The sequence below is a fragment of the Onychostoma macrolepis genome, chromosome 08, assembly GCF_012432095.1.
Source record: "Onychostoma macrolepis isolate SWU-2019 chromosome 08, ASM1243209v1, whole genome shotgun sequence".
NCBI classification, from domain to species: Eukaryota; Metazoa; Chordata; class Actinopteri; order Cypriniformes; family Cyprinidae; genus Onychostoma; species Onychostoma macrolepis.
In genome coordinates, this window is record NC_081162.1 from 17,193,394 (window position 1) to 17,216,032 (window position 22,639).

General features: G+C 35.4%; 1 protein-coding gene across 2 annotated transcripts in view; it reads left to right on the top strand.

Annotated features, from left to right (window-relative positions):
• The window catches only part of LOC131545438 (nephrocystin-4-like), a 171,558-nt gene that overhangs the window by 26,951 nt on the left and 121,968 nt on the right, over positions 1–22,639 (top strand). The window contains exons 3-6 of one of the 2 annotated variants that reach the window (XM_058784249.1): positions 994–1,163; positions 2,233–2,297; positions 9,809–9,967; positions 14,876–15,012. In XM_058784249.1, coding sequence (XP_058640232.1) covers positions 994–1,163; positions 2,233–2,297; positions 9,809–9,967; positions 14,876–15,012 — 531 coding nt within the window. The remainder of the gene's footprint in view (positions 1–993; positions 1,164–2,232; positions 2,298–9,808; positions 9,968–14,875; positions 15,013–22,639) is intronic. The other variant, XM_058784250.1, reaches the window with a different exon arrangement.

Genomic DNA, 22,639 nt, shown 5'->3' on the forward strand with positions numbered 1-22,639 from the left:
AGTCATGGATGAAAGTCTTGATGGTTTCAAGGTTTTGGACTCCCGATCACGGTCTTCCAGGTCCTGACTCAATGGTGATTGGGAGTTTCTTCCCAGGTAGGAAGTGAAAAAGAGCTAAGAAAGTCAAGGCTGCAAGGCCTGGCGCAAAACTTAAGGGTTGCTGAGGAGCTCACATCCTCCTCATCCTCTTAGGATCTAAAAGAACCACAGACTGCCGGCAGGTCACTGATGTGAGAGCTTTATCTGCTATAGAGGTCACTCCTTTCGGGTGTCAAAGACCCAATGGTGTCTTGAACTTTTGGAGGGAAAGTTTACGACTGGTGGTAAATTGCATGTAACTGGATCAGAAGTTGATATACAAACTAGTAAATATTCTTAGAACACTAATATGTTGCATAGGTTTCATCATATAATATACCCTCTCAATTAGATCATTCGAAGACGAATTGATAGAGACCAGACATGGTATAAGTGAGGTGATATTAACTAGTGATCTATCTTAAGCATGCATAATACAGTATACAATACACAAGAACATATACAAGGATATGTGCGTTCATTCAAAGAAAGGTTTTTCTATGAATTAATTAGAGAAGAATCCATTTTTATGGCATAAAGTCTTTCCTAAGGTTCAAAGATGGTGAGAGGGAGAACTCTAAAGGTCATAAAGTTTATCTGGTCTGGCTGAAGTGTCCTGGTTGTCATGGTGACCGGGGGCCTGGAGTCATTCACAGACATACTGGCACCCAGTATGTGTATTGGGTGAGGGGTCTGTGTCTATTTGTTGATCTAATGACTAATTGATTTGTTAAATCTGATGAGAAATTGTGTCTGATTGGTCCAAATGCTACAACAGTTACACCCCTAATACACTATATAGGCTAATATGCAGTATAGCAAATCTTGGTTGCATGATTGACTATATCATGACAAAAATGTAAAAATAATAATAAAAAAATATTTTATAATTTTCTCTGTCTGTCTTTATTGTAGGTTGTGTACTTCCACACTTCCTTGTGTTTGAGTTCTGTGGTGGCAGTGGTGGAGTTGGTGTCTCTGTCTACCAGGGCAGACGGTTCCCAGGATGCAGTGGGGTCAGGGTTTGGACTCCTCCAGCTCTTCACAGGTCGTGCAGACACCAGCATCTCTCAGGGAGAGGGCAGGTAACGGTCACCTCAGAGCAGTGCAGTATGGCCATTTCCATGACACTCCAGAGCACACAGTCTTATTGACTATGCAGCAAATCCTGAAACCTGTAATGAGTGAATAAAGTGGGCTTATTATAATTGGCCCGCTATTCATCAGAAGAAAGGACTGAATGTGTGCCTCTCATAACTCTTTTAATGGGTCTGTAATTTCATGTTCTCTTTGTCATACTGAACAAAGAAAAATAACTGTATAACAGCGGAGTGTGGTGGACCTCTGAATGAATTCAGAGTACTTTTTGTATACTGAGTACTGTACTGAGTACTTTTTTTGTATCTAAATTTATGTCACCCACCTCCTTAACTTCATTCCACATTTTAGGACACAAAAGAGCCCACTTCTGAAACTTGATCTGCTGGTGTTGCTTTTAAACAATGCTGCTTTAGAAAAAGTGTTATAACATAGAATATATATACACTACCACTACAAAGTTTGGGATCAGTAAGATTTTAAAAATGTTTTTAAAGATGTCTCTTATGCTCACCAAATACAGTAAAACAGTAATATTGTGAAATATTATTACAATTTAAAATAACTGTTGTCTGTATGAATATATTTTAAAACGTAATTTATTCCTTTGATGGCAAAGCTGAGATTTAGCAGTAATCACTCCAGTCTGTGGTGTCATAACATCCTTCAGAAATCATTTGCAGATTTGCTACTCAAGAAATGTTTCTTATTATTACCAGTGTTGAAAACAGTTGTATTGTGTAATGTTTTTGTGGAAACTGATACATTTAGTTTCAGGATCCTTTGAATAGAATGTTCATAATACCAGCATTTGCATAAAGCATTTTTTTTACATTATACATGTCTGTGCTTGACTTTTGTTTCAATTTAATGCATCCTTGCTGAATAAAATCATGAATTTATTTCAAAAAAAGGAAAAACCTAACCCTAATCCATCTTTTTGACTCCAAACTTTTTAACAGTGTATACAAATGCTATATATATGCATAATGTAACATTTACACTAAGTATTTTAACTTAATATTACTGTTTTAACCACCATGTGGCTTTTTTTAGGTTGAGTCTGTTCAATGGGACCCCCAGAGCCCTCCTGCACCCGACGCTGAAAGACCCTCTGCAGTGTGAGTGCAACCCTGAGCTTCACATTCAGTCAATAGCTCATAGTCCACACTGTTTGCATTGCATTCAGTCAAAGATTGAAGTCAACATGAAATCAGAACTGACTAATTTTCTTAATTCAATGCCAGTTAATTTTGATGTGCGTATTAAAATGGCAATTAGAGTAACTGATGATAGATTTGAATAAGAAGTGATACCATTGAGATGTTCTTGAAAGCAATCTAAACTTTCAGCCTCCACGTCCCAGTCAAAAAAAAAAAGGCATCAGGAGGCATTCGGGTGTGACTGTGGTCTGATGTTCGACTCTCTGTTCTCATTAGCCAATCAAATCCCACCCTACTTTTTTCACATTAAAAACCTTGAGTGACACGTAAGTATGTTACATTGCGGAAGTGAAATAGGTTATGAATTGTGTTTCATGTTAACTTTTAAAGCTGAATCGTTTAGTCAGTATGAATGTGGTTTTGAAATGAAGATATCATTCTCAGTTTTCTTCTAGGCAGTTTTCCATGATTTTTTTAGTTCGGAACAGTAGATAGAGGCTTCATTGATGTGATTACCCCAGCAGCACAGCAGGTGTTTGAAGGCTTGACTGAACCGGCCTGATTTCTGGGAAAGCACATGAAGTGAAATTTGACACTAGATAACATATTCTACTCATGGTCTCAAAGGAGTCAAACCGAGCTAGAAACAACAGCAAGAGCTTAGTAATAAATAGTTGATAAATACCACTTTATGCTTTCTGACAGTAGCGATGAGAAACTATTTGCATGTGTGTGTGTGTGTTTGCCTCATTTTTTCAAACGCTTTCAATATTCAATCTGTCAGCTTGCCTTGACTTTCCCATTTAAATTCATTTGCACCTGAAAGCAAATTGAATTAGGACTATTTCGTGCAGTGCTGTTCTAAGCAAACAATCTCTATCATGACCATTTCAGATCTTATTTTCCTATCTTTTCTGACTCTGAAAGGTGTAGGAGAATCTTAAATGTGCAAATGAAAGGAAATAGTTGGGACTCGCCTATAAATAATTGAAGAGATTCTTGAAACAGATTTCAGAAAGTAGCCTTAATTGATGAATATTTTTTAATGTTGGCCTTTTTTGCTGTTGTGTTTGGCAGACTTTTCATACCCTGGAAGATGCTTTATTTGGTTTTGACATTGTACAAGTGTTTTATATTTGTGAATAGCATTCAGATTGCTTTCTTCTATTTATGTTCTTATCTTTTTATGTCTTAATGGATATTTTCCAGTTTTTGCCATTTACTTAAATTGATGTTTATATTCTAAATTGCATATACATTCATTTTCTGTGTCTGTATAGTTTTAAGAAGCATACATTTTCTTTTTCATTCCTTCACTGTGGATTGAAAGCGGTCAAGTAGGTTGTCTTCAAAAGTCTCCTTTTTGGAAGCAATTAACTCGCACTGTACAGTCACATGCATCCATAGATGTTCTTCCAAAATTATATAATCGCAAAATGAGTTTTGGGGAGTAATTGAATGCCAATGAAAGGCTGAAAAAGTATTTTTCTCAGATGACAGCAGCAGGTGGTATGAAAAATAAATAAATTAAAAAATGCATGATTGGAAACAAATCCCTTTTGAAAAAGAAGTACACGTTTAGCATACCTATTACAGAAATAATATACTTGAAAAGAATATACTTGTGTGTAAACTGAATGTTTTCAGACATTTAATTGCATGTTAATTGTAATCCACTGAACGTTATTGTGTTTTTAGACCCACTAAGGCGCATCTTCGTATGTAATTGCATAATTACTTTTATTGTCTCGAAATACTGTTAAAATTTACTGCTGAATGACCAGCATAAATGTAATTTTCATTAAAGCTTGTATATCATGCATTTAATTATATATGTAATTACATTATATTTTATATTATATTACCGGTATATATTATATTTTTAATGATGAAGTTGCAATTTAGTACATTTAAAATATATTGACTATAAAGATCATTTTTAATAAAACACTGCAGTTAAAATTATAATCAAGTGCTTGTGGTTTAGTATGTTGTTAGTGAACACATCAAAATGTATTTCATTCTTTAAAGCACCACAGAAGAGTATTAAAACAATGATTTCAAATGTACTTTAAAGAAAAACTTTTAATTTGACATTATTACAAAGTGCACTTTTAAAATATGCTAATAATAATTTGAAGTACTCTACAAGTGTGCAATTAAGCACACTTCTTTTTCACAAGGGATAATTTAAGAAGATAGAAGAAGTAAGTTTGTTTATAACGAGAGTGATGTAGTTTTGTTGTTGTCCCATCATATTGCTTGCTTTGTAGACAAGTTAATCTTGAGACTCAGAGCACCATATGAGAGTGACTCATGGATGTAGTGTATCTGCAGGGTGTCCAGCTGTTGGAGTGGAGAGGGAGCAACGCTGATCTAAAATTCTCTCTGAATCCAGCCTTTCCTTCTAGCCTCGTGTCTCTGTGCTACCTGCCATTCTGTCTCAATTATGCCTCTCCATGCTGGAGGGAGGAGATGTCCTGCTGTCTCTCTGAGAGTCTGAGCCTTCTAGGGCCTCTCAGATCACACATAAACATGCTGTCAAACACACACAAACATAGGTGCAAACATTCTCTCACATGACTTATATAGCAGCACACTCAGCCATTGTCTGCTCATTAATACTGTGCCACTGAAGCTATCTTCTGGATGGTGCAGATGTTGGGAAAGTGAGAGGATGAGACCTAAAGCAGTGCTTCTCCACTGTTTTTTTTTTTTGTTAAACATTAACAAAAATCAAGATATTTTCTTTTACAACCTGTAGTTTGCATTATTTTATTTTATTTTATTTTATTTTTTTTAAATTTCGGATGAGGGTGCTCCCTAGTTTCTACCATTTGACAGATTTTGCACCAAAATAACCATACAAAATAGATTTTATTTGGATGCATAGCCTGTAATGTCATAAGCAAAAGATAAGTGTTTATAAAAATTAGAGAGCAGTATATATTTTTGCTATATTTAATATTCTGTTATTTGCATGGTTGGTTACATTTTATTTTTTGCATTTAGCATTGATCCCCCCTGTTTTTTGCAGCAGAACATTTTTGGATCACAACCCACAAGTTGAGAACTACTGGCATAGAGGACGTGTAAACAGCACTGGCAGAGCCTAATAATGCTGGCACGTTGAAATCTGTGCTTTATTTGATGTGTTTGTCTGGGCGCATGTCTTTGTGTGTGTGTGCGTTGCAGAGAGAGCTGGAGAGATGTGAGAATGAGTGAGCAGTTTTTCATCTCCGAAGATTAGAATTCCTATTTTGACACACTTCAGTGTTTGTAGATGGCTGATTTTGACAAGCACAGTAGCTTAGTCATTCCTTCAGAATAGAGACAAATAGATGCAAAGCCATGTTGATGTTGTTACATCTGCTGTTCCTTCACCCGTGAAAGAAATACATAATAACCCCGAAAGGCCAAAGAAAGATGTTGAATTAGTTGCTAAATCATAAGTTTAATCATGAAGTATTTAGTGGGAATCAGCAACAAAGTTGGTTGACAGAGAGCGGTAGCTTCTGGTACACTGATTGCTATTTTTTTTTTTCATTTGAATTTGAATAATTAAGCCGTGGTGGTTTGTACATGAGCTTCACGCATTCTGAGCCTTGGTGATTGTATAAGAGATGCAAGTTTGAATGTAGACTGCAATGTGTCCTGGTCACATTTTTCAAATAAAGAAAAAAAAAAAAAAAAAAGGTAAAATACAATAAAAAATAATAAAATAAAAAACATAAATATATTTTTATACATTTATTTTTGTAAATGTATTATTTTCTCTGCTTTTTATATTAAATAAATTACACACTACCATTCAGAAGTTTGGGGTTAGTAAGATTTTTTTTAATGCTTTTATTTAGCAAGGGTGGATTAAATTGAATCAAAAGTGACAAATTTTTTGTAACATTTATAAATTTTTACATTTTTATTTTTTATTTTTTAAATGCTGTTCTTTTGAACTTTCTGTTCATCAAAGAATCCTGAAAACAAATGCATCACAGTTTTGACAAAACTATTAAGCAACTGTTTTCAGTATTTGTAATATTAAGAAATATATCTTGAGCACCAAGTCAGCATATTAGAATGATTTCTGAAGGATCAAGTGACATTAAAGATTGGAGTAATGGCTGCTGAAAATCCAGCTTTTCCATCACAGAAATAAATTAGGTTTTAAAGTATTTGGAAGTCAATTCTAGAAATATTTCACAACAATACTATTTTTTCTTTTTCTTTTTTTAATCAATCTTGTTGAGCATAAGAGACTTCCTTCGAAAACATTAAACAACTACACTTCCCGACCCCAAACTTTTGACTGGTACTGTAATCACAGTAATACTACACTATAGCAGGTGTCTCATTTATACAGATACAGTGAAATAGGAAAATACATACTTAAAAAAGATCAGCAGGTTATATTTGAAATGCATAGTGTTGCATAATAACGTTGCAAAGAATGAACTTTGCTACACAGACTAGAAATATGCAGGCCCACACAAAATCTGTGCATAGATTTCCTCAGGATTGGTACTTCCATCACACACCATTCCATTCTGCAGACTGCCCCCCAAATTCAGTGCAGAGAATAGAAAAAGTATCCCTATTCTTTTTGTGCCCAGTAATATGTAATCATTAGAACAGCATGTTTATTTGCTACTAAGTGGATGTTTTTTAATCTAATTTGTTGTACTCTAATTGTACAGATTGGTCCATTAGATAAGTAATCTCAGCAATTTTGTCACCCTACTTGTGATTGAACCTGTGACCTTTCTTTTAAAAGCCCTGATCCTTAACCATTAGGCAAGCATCACTCAGAGCTGTTATAAAGAGTGAACAGAATGACACACTGCAGCTCAGTGATCTGCACAGCGGCACAGAGTAAGCAAAGTGCAATTCTGACCAATTAGAATGAGTTTGTCTAATAAAATGACTGCACACGCTGTCGGGCTATGGCAGTGTTCCAGAATGTGTTTCTCTTTTCCCTGTTCTCTTTCTTTTTGGAGTCTGTATGGTAATTGTTGGCACATTTTTAATGTTTAAATCCATCCCAAAATCCGAAAAAGTTTGCAGATTGCATCTGGGCCTGTCATTTGATATGTGAATGAAAATATGTTTGGTGTCACCTGCTACCGTATGCAGGTGTCACCAACATCCATTTCCTCGACTCAGGCAGGTGTGCGCACACACGTTTGTTTCATTCAGAACCGGCCGTGTTTTTTCCAATTGAATGGCAGTGATGCACGATTCTGTGTAATACGGCTTCGAAGTAATGGAGCGGAATGTGTGCGCGCGTGTATCCATGTCTGGGATAAATGGCCTAATGAAAAATGGAAAGCTCTGCTGAAATGTAATGACGCAGACTGGCGTGAACGGCCTGTCTTTCAGCGAGTTCACACCAGCCTGCTCTTTCTTTCCACAGATGCGCCCAACAAAAGAATAGCACACAACAACAAAGCAGAACACACATGGAACCATGTCCAGTTGCACTATGGGTGACTTTTCTCTGGCCTTGTGGACACACCTTGCATTTTAAAGCCTTATATAAGTCAATATCTTATATAATTTCAATGTCTGAGTCTGAGCCTTTACTCGCTGGTTTTGGTTTGCTTGAGAACGTAAGACATAAAGTGCCTGTTTTAAAAGTAAATCAGGTTTAGATGCTCAAATGGGGTCCAGGTGGGTGTTTTTCCTCTGCTGTGAGAGTGTCTGACTGAAAGTATTCTCGAAATCATGTAGAGTGGGCAAAAGTGTGGTAAAATTCAATTAAAGTGGAGATGGCTAGCATACAATATAGTTGTTGACTCTAGCATGAAATGAAACTCTCCGCTTGCGCTCTCATATGTTGTCCCAGTTTGAGAAAAATATCTCTCTCGTTTTTAGTAATCTTTTATGATGGTGGGTTTCATTGGGCGCAGCCAACAGCAGACATTTGACAGGGATGTTTTTCCTCAGTATTTAACAATGATGTGTAAACCTTGGCTTCATATAAATCTAGATTTTACCGTGCTGTGGGGTTTAACAGTAGCCCGCTTTTGATCGGTTTATAGTTATTAGTGGTGCTTGCTAAGACAAGCATCACTATTATTGCTCATACTTGATGTTAGACATTTTTTTCTAAGCCCATAACCCAGTATTAAACTTCAGTGTGTAATTTGTCCCGCACCATTTGAGCTACAGATATAAACGATACCTCAAATTGTGTGGCTTGTTCCGGAGAGGCATGCTGTTACCTTTCAGACTTATCAGCTAAAAAGGCAGATGATAAATTGGGCATTAAATCCCATAAACTAACACTGAAGGAGGGAACAGAGGCTTATATGTACCAATATGTCTTAGATCCAGTAAGTAAGGAGGCTTCGCCTTTTGCTGAAATCAAATCCCAGCAACACTTTTTAGCACACCTGCCAATGATGGTCATATGAATTGAGAATTATTACATCATATTAATATTATAAATTAATATAATATAAAATTCATATCATGTAAAGTGTTATAATTAATAGATTTTTAATTATTTTTATTTTATGGTCACACTTTATTTTAGGGTCCAGTTCTCGCTATTAACAAACCATTAATTATGACTTTTGCCTCAATAAACTCCTAATTTGCTGCTTATTAATAGTTAGTAAGGTAGTTGTTAAGTTTAGGCATTTGGCAGGATTAAGGATGCAGAATATGGTCATACACAATATGTGCTTTATAATTACTAATAAACAGCCAGTATGTTAATAATAGGCATGCTAATGTTATTGCAACTGAGAATTGGTCCCTATACTAAAGTGTTACCTATTTTATTATACTGTTCAAATGTTTAGGGCCAGCAGATGTGCGTTAAATTTATTAAAATTAACAGTAAACATAGTGGGCAAAAAATCTATTGATAACTATAAAAAAAATAAAATAAAAAAAAATGTTCTAAACTTTGTAATCATCAAAAAATATAGAAAAAAGAAATACAGAACTGTTTCCACAATAAGCAGCACAACTGTTTTTTACATTGATAATAATAAGAAATGGTTCTTGAACACCAAATCAGCTTATTAGTATAATTTTTGAAGGATTGTGAGACATTGAAACCTGGAGTAATGATGCTGAAAATTCAGCTTTACCATCACAGGAATAAATTACATTTGATTAACATAATATATTAAAATAGAAAACTGTTATGTATTATTTCAAAATATTACTGTTTTTACTGTATCTTGGATCAAATAAATACAGCCTTTGGAAGCATAAAAGACTATTATTGTTTTTGCATATGTTTTGTTTTTAATGGCCAAATCCATTGGATATTTATTCCCTTTTTTTTGTGTGAAACCACACCCTTAGTGTATGATGCATTGCTGACTGTATCTAGCAACCACCTAAAACACACTAGAAACCATATACAGTAGCAACACTCTGTAAACATCTAGAATTGTGTCATCTTCCTGTGAAGCTCAATAGTAACCATGACTGTCTTTCTCTCTCTGTAGTGAATGCTGTATTATCAGTGATGGAGGACTCTCAGCTGCTCTACTCCATACAGCCACACCCAGCTCTCACTCCCATCATTCACCTGCTCCCTCCCAACATTCTGGTGTCTGGACATGACAGCATCCCTGGTGTGGTGTCGTGCACGGACACAGGCACAGGTAGGATTACCCACAATGCCCCCTCTCAGTTTATCATTTGAATGTGAGAGGAAAGGCTTTAATGTGCTAGATTCTCACTACACTTATAAAACAATCAAATGACATTTGATGACTGCTCATCTGTAACGAGAGAATGTGTGTTGCCATGGAGACAGCAGAAGGAACTCTAGAAGCCTCGGTAAAGAGCTTCCCGTTTCTTAGGACATTTCCTTGATTAGCTTCAGAATCACTTCATACCAAAGCAGGTCCTAAATGAGACCTTGAAGCAAAAAAACACATGAGCCTTTTCACAACTTTTCCGACTCACAGCACTGTGCTCATGACTCGTCTCTTTTTGGATTTCTGTTCTTAGCTTCTTTCAGGGTTGGGTAAAGACAGACTTTCTGAACGATAGTAATGAACCGTGGTGGGCTTCATAGTGGCAAGGGGATTGGAAGTTGAGCACAATGTCGAGCTAATCCTCCAGCACTCCAAATATCTCACAGGGAGCGTGACCCACGACTGCAGTCTAGATCCAGAGAGGGACGCAGGAAATTAGAGAATTATTCCACAGTGATATTTCTAACCCCCACTCTCTCTCATTATAAACCGATGAGCAGATGTAGGAATGGGGTTCCTCTGGAGCAGGTTTCTCTTTGAACTGCATCTGAAATTTTTGAGAGCTATATTCTGCATCCTCCTGGGCCCCACACAGACTGAAAGTAGAAAATGTTCCCCCCCTACTGTTAATACGGTTAATAAGACATGATTCAAAGCACTTCATTCCGAGATCCAAAAGCGGTAACACTTTATTTCGATAGTCCACTTTAGACATTCTACTAGCAGTAAGTAACTTTGCAACTACATGTCAACTAGCAGTCATTAGAGTATTAGTAGACTGTCTGCTTAATATCTTCTAACACTTTGTTTTGATGGGTCCACAACATACAACATACTGAGTATGAGAAACTTTGCAAGTATGTCAACTTATTCTACTAACCCTAAACCTACCCTACTGAGAGTTAGTAGACATGTAGTTGCAAATTAATGAGAATTAGTTGACATGTAGTTGACATGTAGTTACAAAGCTACTTATAGTTAGTAGAATGTCTAAAGTGGACTATCGAAATAAAGTGTTACCCCAAAAGCAATATGTAACACAGTTCGTAGATCGGGAAGAAGGAGGCGGGAACTGGCGAACATTCAAACAAGGTTTTAATAAAATAAGCAAACATAAAAGTAAAGCGGCAGCCCCTCACGGACGACTGCCGCACACAAAACATAAATCAAAGTCCAGGCCTGGTCCTCTCTCGTCGTACACTGTCGTCACTCTTCCTTTTATCCTTCCGGAGCTCCTCCGTGGGACTCGAGACCGGTGAGTGGCGCAGGTGTCGCTCATTATCATTAACTCCACCGGCCTCGCTCCGTTCCCACGGCTCTCGGCCCTGCCCCACTCGCCACACAATATATTCTCTCTGATTATAAACTTTTCTTGAGTGGGTGTCATAAAAGCCCAATTCCACCATCCGCCTCCTGTTTTTATTGCTTTAATTGTATCTAAGTGAAAAATTACCCAGTGGTCCTAGCCCATGATTGATCAGAACACAGTTCTGTGACACACCCACCTGTTTTTAATGCCGTTCAAAATGTAGGTTAAAATTGTAAATGCTTAAAGGATTAGTTCACTTCCAGAATAAAAATTTCCTGATAATTTGCTCACCCCATGTCATCCAAGATGTCCATGTCTTTCTTTCTTCAGAAAACACATTTTTATTTTATTTTATTTTTTAGAAAAGGACTAATGGTTTTGCTAAATAAGACCCTTATTCCTCGGCTGGGATCTTGTAGAGCTCTTTGTCCCGTTGGTTCCCATTGAAGTCTACTATATGGAGAAAAACCTTGTTTTCCTTAATTTCTTTTGGACTGCAGAAAGAAAGAAATTAACATCTTGGATGACATGGGGGTGATTAAACTATCAGGATATTTTTATTCTGGAAGGAAACTAATGCTTTAATGCTTGAGGAAGGTTCTGTACGTGCACTGTAAAGAAGGGTTTCCCCGAGGAGGTTCACGTGTATTATATATGATGAACAGTCTTAAATGTATTATTTAGTATTTAATTAATTTATTTAAAATAATATTTAAATTGATTTTAATCATTCTTAATTAATCATTACCTGTTGACAGCCATAATAAAAATGTCTAATATTTAATTGGGTAAGTAACAAAGTAAGTGTAAAAGTATTTATTGAATGTAGTATTTATCATTTTGTATGGCTATAGATAATAATTAATCTTAAAAATGAATCATTTTAACAGCCATAATAAAATGTCAATATATAAATGAGTAGTAACAGCAGCGTCAGTGTGAAATTCTGTACTTGCTTGAAATAACATGCTTTTTCAGTTATTATACAAGATATAGTATTTTAACACTTAATATTAATTGTAAGACTACATGGTATACTTTTGGAAAAACTGTAACAAAGTATGCATATCTAGTAGGCTAAAAAAGCTCAATGAGGGTGTATAAAAAAATAACAAACAAAAAAGAAAAAGCTCTAAAAGTAGAAAAATATTTATAGCATGTTTTCATCAAAAGAACACACATCAGGTCTGATGAAGAGCCACATGGCTCTAAACATTATATTTGCACTTCAAAATTAATTTGTCTTACCTCAGGACTAATTAATTGGGCTGCAAAAGGCTAAGAAGCAAATAAAACCAGTGGAAACTTGTAAAATATCATCGATGTACATATTATTTATCATCTACACAATTAAAGATGTGTAATTTGAAACGTGCTAAGAAAGTAAGAATATTGAGCATACAAAAGTGTGAAGTTGTGAAAAACATTGTATTTATGGAAAGGTTGGAATTAGGTGGTATTTGAAGTAAATTAAAAATAAAAAATAAAAACATTTGGAAACAATATTCTAAACTTTAAAGATACACAACACAAATGGATACAAAACTTTAGCAAAACTAAGATGTGTTCCCTGAAATGAATTCCCTCCATTCTCTTCTGTTGAGCCGTCACCTATTGGAGCTTCTGTAACGCATCTCTCTTGGGCTGCGGTGGTGGAGTGTTTTGTATGCTGTAATGTCCTGACGATGCTGCACTTGTTTGGCTGTCAGGCCTCAGTGCTGCTGTACAGATAAGCCTGGTTTGGTGTGTATGTGTGCTTGAGTGTAGAGTGATTGTGCAGTGTGTTTGAGGTAACAGACTGTGTGTACGGTAAATGTCTGAGTGCGTCGGAGCTCTCCGGGCCTGGCTTTGATAGTGGCAGACTGTGAGTGTGTTAAAGCTAAACTGTGATAGACTGTGTTTGTGCATGGCTGAGTGATCCGTGAAAGTGAAACTCTCCTGGTTGTGACTCATTCAAACCAGCAGGCCTGCTGTCTGCTGCCACGGCAACTTGTGTATTATTACAAACACACACGCACCATATGATAACTTTTTGTGATAAACAGACCCAGATGTAGGTGGTTGTTCATTGAAACACTACTTTGTGAAAAATCATTGCTTCAAGTAGCAGTGGCGTTCTTTTGAGTTGACAAACAAACAAAACTCTTTTGAATGATTTGTTCATGAATTCAGTTGTTCAAGTCACTGACTCGGTGAGTTGTTTGCAATGGTCTTTTTTGAAACTAAAGACATATAATATTCATCAAAGAATCCTGAAAAAACTGCATCATGGTTTCCTCAAAAATATTAAGCTACTGTTTAGATAACATTGATAATGTTATCAGGGTGACACTTTAGAATAGGGAACACTTATTCACTATTAACTACGACTTTTCCCTCAATAAATTGCTAATTTGCTGCTTATTAATAGTTAGTAAGGTAGTTAAGTTTAGGTATTGGGTAGGATTAGGGATTTAGAATAAGGCATTAATATGTGCTTAATTACTACTAATAAATGGCTAATATTCTAGTAATATGCGTGCTAATGAGCAACTAGTTAAGAGACCCTAAAATAAAGTGTTACCGTTATCAGAAATGAACATATTAGAATGATTCGAGAAGGATCACATGGCACTGAAAATTCAGCTTTTCCATCACAGGAATAAATTACAATTTAAAATATATTCTGATAGAAAACTGTTATTTTTAAATTGTAATAATACTGTATTTCACAATATTACTGCTTTACTCTATTTTGATCAAATAAGTGTACAGCGTTGCTGTAAGTTGAGCATGTTTGGATGTGCCGAGGCGAACCAGGCAAATCTTGACAATCACAAACATGTGATGTGACCATTTTCAGATTGCTCAAAAGATTTTTGAATTGATTATGGAGTGTCTTAGACTCCTGTGGTTAAGTGAGCTCAAATTTTGTCCTTACCAAAAAGAAAAGAAAAAGTGGGTGCAATGGCTTGGATATGCAGAAGACTTTCTCAATAGACAATGTTTGAAACGCTTCACAGCGAGACCCCTACTGAGAGCGGAAATGGGGCCAGCCAAAGATCTCAGCTGGAGGAAATGTGCTTGTGATGATGCAGCCAGACACATACTCCAAATGATAAATTATCATTGGTCCTTATTCTTTTTTAAATCAGAAGAGGAATTTGGGCCACATGGAGCTCCATAACGTTGGCCTCAACTGCATGGATTTTTCCCAGCTTCTGGAACACATTGAGCTCTCTTGCGCATCGCTCACTAGTTTGTTATCCCGTGCACTTGTTTGTGTTTTTTTTTTTCTACGTATTTGAATGCATTGCCATGAGTAAGAGGATCTTGGCATTCTGAAGCGTGCTGATAAATACATTTTTACTGTCTAATTAAATCCTTTGTTGCTGTAATGCTGTAAAAAATGAATAGCCATTAAATATAAAGGACAATAATAAAATGCCTGGATGGAATTGGCTGTGCACACAGGAAATGAGTACAATGTTAACGTTATATTCACTCCATCTCTGTTGCAGCAGATGCGCTGCGGAAGCCTCGTCTGTTGAAGAGCTTCTCGTGTGTGTTGGAGGGCCTACGTGTGGCTCTCTTCCCCTCCGTGGAGGTCTTCGAATCTGACCTGCTCCAGCTGCTCAACAGAGACTGCCAGAATACAGTAAGCTACTAAATGACTCCAACCAAACGTTTAGGACATTCAATTATGTAAATTCAGTAAGTAATTCTTTTTTTCAGAAGTTATGATATGACTCCTCCTTAAAGGGTTATATACAGTTTTTAAATGATGGTTTTTTTTAAGGTCCACTTATAATCTGTGCAGAAATGTCACGCAAATTGTTGTGATCAGACTGTAGTTGCCAGGAACAAGGTTATTATAATTAAAACTAAAACTAAATTATACATAGAAAAACTGTATTAAAAAAGACTATATAGTTTTTCTATGTATCATTTTTTTATTAATTAAAAAAATTCAACTGAAATAAAAACTAGTTGCCAAGTCAACGTGTCCCATTTTAATGTAGTTTAACTTTTTTAAATTAATAAAAATTATACATAGAAAAACTATATAGAAAAAAAAATACAAAAAATGACAAAAAAGTAGAACAAAATTACTAAAACTTGTTAAAATTGGAAACAGAAAATATAAAAATAAAAACTTATTCAAAATATTAATAAAAACTTTAAAGTATCTAAATGACACTAAAATAACAGTGGTCAGAATATTGTTAATTCTGTATTTTGATACTGAGTGAACAGTGTTGAACTTTTTAGTGACACCTTTCGGTGTCAGAATCCATCATAACACAAAAGCAAACCTTCTGCTGTTGTAACTAATCTATTTGAATACATTTTCTTCCTGCAAAATAATTTATTCCAGAATTTCCATTAATTAGGTGGTTAATGAGGTTAAGTTAGTTGTATTTGTATGATTGAAGCAAATTATTCTGTATACACTATAGTCTCTTTTGCATGCCGAAATAAACAACCTGAATAAATTGACTTTACGGTAGATTATTGCCGTCAGTGCTTTAGCAAATGCACAGGTGGTCTGAATACAGTCTGGATAAAGTAGTCGGCAGTGAAAATCATTGTTGATTTCACTGGCACAGTGTGATAGGTTTTGTATTAGAATGTAGTCTGTTCTGCAGACTAACTCATTGTGTGTTCCAGATTTCTCATATTAGAGTTGCATTGTCTCTCTCTGATCAACCTCGCATATACATTATAAATCTAACAAAATTCTCTACAGTCACAAACACCATCTGCTCCTGTTTTTGCTATAATGAAGATCTAAATGAACAAAGTAAGTGCAAAGAGGCTGTAGAGACCTCCAAAACTTCAGATGGTAGAGATGTTTGGGTTTGGTGGGTGGATAGTGGATATGGTTTGGATGCAGCGTAGTGGTTAATGTTTGAAGCTTGTAATTGAAAGGTAGTAGGTTTAAACCCCGCGAAATGTCATCCAAAAGCCATAACCTTGACTTAATGTCTTGACTTTTAAAGCTACACTAATGTTTATTTATTTTTTTTTCCCGAAGGAAATTTAATACATTTATTCAGCAAGCATGCATTAAATTGATCAAAAGTGACATTAAAGACCTTTAGAATTTTTTTTTTTTTTTTAAATCTTCAAATAAATTTTAAATACATGCTGTTCTTTTGAATTTTCTATTGATCAAAGAATCCTGAAAAAAATGGCACCGTTTCCACAAAAATATTAAGCACAGAAATGTTTCTTGAGCACCAAATCAGCATATTAGAAACATTTCTGAAGGATCATGTGATACTGAAGACTGGATAAAATAATGTTTCAAAATATTACTGTTTTTGTTGTATATTTGATCAAATAAATGTGGTCTTTGAATGCTTTTGAAAGAAGTTACTTATGCTCACAAAGTCTTGCTGACCCCAGACTTTGTGTAAGTTACTACAAAAACCGTTATGCATAATCTAAAAATGAAAGGTTTATTTACCTTCATGTCTTTAGAAAACTGCATGTTTTTACCCTCTATGGAGCACAAAATGCACAGAATTACTAGATCAACGTTCGTTATTACTCACTGAAAGACTTCTGAAAGAGATTTATTCCTGACAGACATATCGCTTGGTGCTTTGCGTCATGCTTAATTAAGACGTGATATAAGTCGCTTTGGATGGAAAGTGTCAGCAAATGAGCACAAATTAGTAATTAGTTTGATTTGGAGCTGTGGTCTGTGCCCTCTCCATGAGATACAACCTCGAGTGATAAGTCTTGTTATGGCAATTTCTTCACCCCCCAAGAGGCTCACTTTGCATTGTGGGAAGAGAGCAGTGCATTTTCCATAAGACAGTATTCTGTATTCTAGTGTGGTTGTGTTTCAGGCTGTGTGGATCTGTGAAGGCTGTCTGCAGACTGTGTGTGTGTGTGTGTGTGTGTCTATGTGGAGCCTGGACCCCGGTAACCATGTTTGACAGATGCACTCATGCGTTTGCAATTATTTACACACTGCAGACACACCGCTTTGGTCATCCCTTAAACTTGGAGAGAGAGAGAGAGAGAGATAACAGCAGAAGGACAAGAGGGGAAAAATTGAAGTATAGTGGAAATTGATAACAATGTCATTTTTGATGACTTGACAAACCTTTTGTTTCTCACCCTTTCATGGTTGCACTTCTCACTGTTTACTGGTGTGAGGCAGTAAAACCTTCAGTACTCTTTAATCAGGTGTCCTTAAAACCCAGACAGACATACGCACCCAGCTTGCACAAGAGCCCGTTTTAATTGTGCTTCCTAAACCGCTCAGGTTGTGTCACTTTCCCTGCGGTGTCAGTGGAATGTCACAGGAACTATTTTAGCCGAGCTATAATCAGCTCATAGGACGTCACTTGTTGTTATGTTGAAGTGAGTCTCTTTTTGTTGTTCTTGGTGTATTTATGATAATATCATTACAGTTTTTGAAATTCCTCCTAGTGTTTTTTATGATAGTGCTTGTAGGGCAGTACTGTATTGATATTCACCGGAAGTTCTGTGCAGGGTTTGTTTAAAATCGACCTCAAAATAACCTCAGGTGTTAAATATCTGCTATTAATTCACCCTGAACTTACAGTACAGACTCCGAATTTTGTTTTGTAGATCATTTCAGCCTTAGGTGTTCTAGTATCTATTACCTTTTTACCTTTTTTAAAAAAAATGTAAGATTGAAACTCTCCATTGACCTACACAGGGTTGCTAAATGTTCAGCTTTCAAAATCTTTATCTGAGCATAAATTTAACATTATACTTTTGCAACTTCTGGAAATGTAAATTTAGTTGCATAACCAGAGGAGCAGGATCGTCCAATAATAATAACTTATGTTTTAATGTACCGATGCACATATTGATTCTTAACTCAGTTGATTTTAATTATGCTAATACTGAAATAATAATAATATTCTTCTTATAATAATCATCATTATTATTAATTATTAAAAACTAGTGTTGTCAAACGCATCCAAAATCAAAGTTTATGTATATATAAATAGACACACATACTACTTTGAAAATATTTACATGTATATACATTTATATATTTATATTATTATATTTTATATTATATATAAATATATTTAATATATAAACATAGCATAATTTTCTTAAATATATTTACATGCATGTGTTTGTATTTAGGGATGGGGCGACACACCTACCTCCCGATTCGATACCATCACGATACTTGGGTGCCGATATGATATGTATTGCAAATTTTCTCTCTTTTTTTTTAAATAATTTTGATTATACAAGTATTGCAATTCGATATTGCTATGTGTTGTGATTTTTATTTAGTCATGTTTTCCCGGCAGTTGGGATTCAAAACGTGAAGGTGCAGAAAGAATTCTGGAGGAGGTTTGATCCTCTGCCTCCATCATGGTTTTGCTTTCTTGCGCCGGCTTGAAACGTATACGACGTCGTCTAATGCAGCGGCACTGCGCACGCAGAACGATCGTTGTATGACATCAAAGCACTGTGAGAGCTACAGAGAACAGGGCTCTCGCAGTACTTTGATGTTATACAACGATCGTCTGCACGGTGCTGCTCTAAGTCGAACACACCTTTTCATTTGCATGTATAGGTGCCCTCTGTTGGAATTAAAAAGCGCTAACTTCTCCCCACCACCTCTTAGGAAAAATAAAATAATGAAGTATTTCTGAAGCTTGATTCTGAGGTAAACCAATCGATTTTAAAATTGTTTTAAAAAGAATCACGATAGTTAGGTGAATCAATTTTTTCTCTCCCACCCCTATTTATGTTTATATATACATAATAAATATACACAGTACACACTCATATATTATGTAAACAAAAATGTTTATTTTGGATGCGATTTAATCACGATTAATCGTTTGACAGCACTATTAAAAACACCAATAAAATAAATAAAAACAATTATGATAATCCTGAAAACATTACTATTAATAATAATACAGTTATTGATATTAACAATATAAAACATCTACAAAATAATAATTTATGATGCTACTGAAATATTATATTATTATTAACATTATTACATTCATATGAATATATAATATATTAATCATATTAACAAAAATTACTGTACACAATAATATTTTTTGCTGTGATCTCTTTGACGTACTGTGTAATTTGTTTTATTTATTTATTGTTTTTAAAGAAGTAATTAAAATATGTTTTGTCAATGAAATACAAACATTGACATTTATACTCTTTGATCAATCCATAACCCATTATGTTCTGATCACAGGTTAAGGGTTGTTTTGCTCAGCAGCACATACACATTAATCTCAGGGAATAACAAAAAAACAAATGTGATGAACAGGTCAGACAGGTGGCCTCCAGCTCAAAGATTTACAGCAGATGATCTTTAGCAGGGTCAGAGGTGATTAGATGAATCCATCATCTTTGATTGGCCAGCAGCTTTAAATAAAAATGCTCTTTCTTCATTGTGTTAACAAGAAGGATGGAGACAATGGTGACAGAAAACAAAAAGAAAAATCGAGATAAATAGTATGAGAGAATTGGGGGAGGGAATATTCATCAAAATCTGTGCACTCTCATCGCCTGACGTCACTTCTCTGCAGTTCTGAGGTGATAATTCACATGTGATAGTGGTTGACAGCAGGCTCTAATTGGCCCTCATGTGGGTGGTTGACCTTTTAGAGAGTGTGACTCTCAATGCATTGTCATCAGGATATTGTTGACGCTCTAAACACATCTAACTCTGTGAAAGATGCATGAAACTCCCAACCCCCAGAGGTGTATATATATGCAGGCAGGTACAAGAAAAAGGAAATAAGGGCATTGTTGTTTTTAATAGTATTGATCACCAGGGTGTGAACCCAGGGTTTCATCTTCTATATTCTGTTCGTATTCAGTGCTGGTTTAGGTGCTTGAAATGTATTTAGACTTCTCAGAAAGAGCAGTGTGGGTTTATGATTCATTGGCTCAGGAACCCTAATTCAACTACAAAGGTGGTTGGCTGGTCCAGGGCCAGAGTGAGAGAGTTTCAGGTCGGTTGATGGAAATGTCACTTGTCTTTTTATGCCAGCGCTGTAAGTTTATATTTTGTAGTTATGTACATGACGTTTTATACTTTGCAAACTTAAGCATTTGGTTTTGTGGTGCATTAATCTGTGGTAAAATCATCTAACTGGGATAAGTTCCCATTAGTTAGTACTAACAAACAATGATAACTAACAATGAAATACTAAAATGTAGTATTTACTAAAGAAACATAACAAAGCATATATTAGTCTTAGTTATTGTTAATTTCAACATCTACTTATACATGATTAAAATCAAAAGTTCAAGGAGGTAACGTGAACTAATAATGATCTGTTATATTTTTATTAGCTAACAATTAAGCTAAAGATTATTGTTTGTGAAAGTTAGTTAATGCATTAGCTAGTGTTAATTAATGGGACCTTGATGTAAAGTGTTACAGAAGAGTTTTTTGTATAATTGTATAACTGTATCTCAAATCTTTTTTTTTTTTTTTTTTTTAAGAAAACCTCATATTCAATTGATAAAATGTTATATTTATTATTTATAAATGTAAAATAATACAAATTGCATGTGTGTGCTTGGTCCAAATTAACCCACAAGAAGAGTAAATTTTGTATACAGTAAATACAGTCAATTTTGACCTTGTGGGGACTTTTTTTCCATGAGGAAAACAGCTTATAAATATTACAGAATTAAGTTTTTTGAAAATCTAAAAATTGGCAATAGTTTTGTGTAAGGGGTAGGTTTAGTGGTAGGGTAAAGGGATAAAAATAGGAGTTTGTGCAGTATAAAAATCATTAAGTCAATGGAATGTCCCCATAATACATGGAAACCTGTGTGTGTGTGTGTGTGGGGTGAATAATCTGTTGTTAAGTAATCTGAGGTACTAGCCTTACCAGTTTATAGGAAAAGAAGAAAATAAAAGTTGTTAAGTCCTGTCCTTGTCCTCTTCATCCTTTACCTCATCCTCATCTCATCCTTGACCTTATCCTTCTCCTCATCTATATCTTTGCCCTCATCCTCGTCTTTATCCTCATCCTGATTGAGAACACTACTTACTGCTAGCAGCTGCGTAAGATAAGCTTTGGCCCAAAGCTCGAACACTTCCTTCACAATTATCATGGCTATTTTTGCTCACAGTTTGGCAAAGCCTGGTGTATTTGGGCCATTTGTCTACATTTCTATTTTCAGGCCTGCCTAAAAAACCCCCCAAACCATTGTAAATTCAATACAAATATAATCGCAGAGACACCAAACAATTCTAGTTGCAACAGAATGAGCTGTATACTTAAAATTGATCTAACAAATTTAACACTAAGTTTTATCCAATGATTGGATTCTAGGTACGACTTTTCTTTTTTTAATGAAATATCCAACTGTTTTCCCCACTTTGCTATTTTCATTAATTCCTTCATACAACCTTGCAAGATTATATCTTTTTAATTTCACTTCTGTTTAATTTCAAATGGAGCGTTGATTAAACTTTGCTTAGCTTATTGACTAGATGTTTTGAAAATACTTCTTTTCACTTTTAACTTTCAGAGCTGCGCAGTGTTTTTTTAATTAGATATGAATGACATGCAAAAATGGTCTAAAAGTACACAATAAGCCTAAATGGAATCTAACTGCCTGAAAAGACCTTCTAAACAAAGCGAGACGCTCAATAAATGGCCGTGCTGGTTTGAGATTTTATCATTGCATTACTGCTGATGTTCGATTACTGTTTTCAATGTTCAAAGAATAAAATGTGAAAAGACCTGTTACCATAGTGCTTTTCCTTTTATGAATTTTCAATTTAGGACACTACTTTGTACATTGCTGCCTTAACTAAACATGTTCTCACACTCTTTCTCCTCTGAATTATTGACCTTTTGTATAAAGCCTCTTCCATGTCGAGGGAAGTTGGCGTCAGCTGAATCTACCCATCTAGTATTAACTGGCTAATCCATTTCTGAGCCACTGGGAAACTTTTGGGTGCTTTTTTTGACTGGCTTTTGACCGAAGGTTTGAGCTATTTTGTCATGTTGTTGCGAAACATTTTTGTGTTTGGCAACTGCGTTTGTATATTTTGTGTACATCTGTGCATTTGTGTTTTGTTGATGTTCTTCTTAGTAGAGGGCAGTGATTAGCATCATCAATGAGAGGTGTTTGTCATCTGCAACAATTGAAAGCTGTGTGTGTGTGTGTGTGTGTGTGTGCGAGAGAGGCTGAGTGGGCGGATGTGGATAACATGCTAATGATACTGCTGTTACACTTCCTGCATGACTCATCGCAGTGTGATCCAG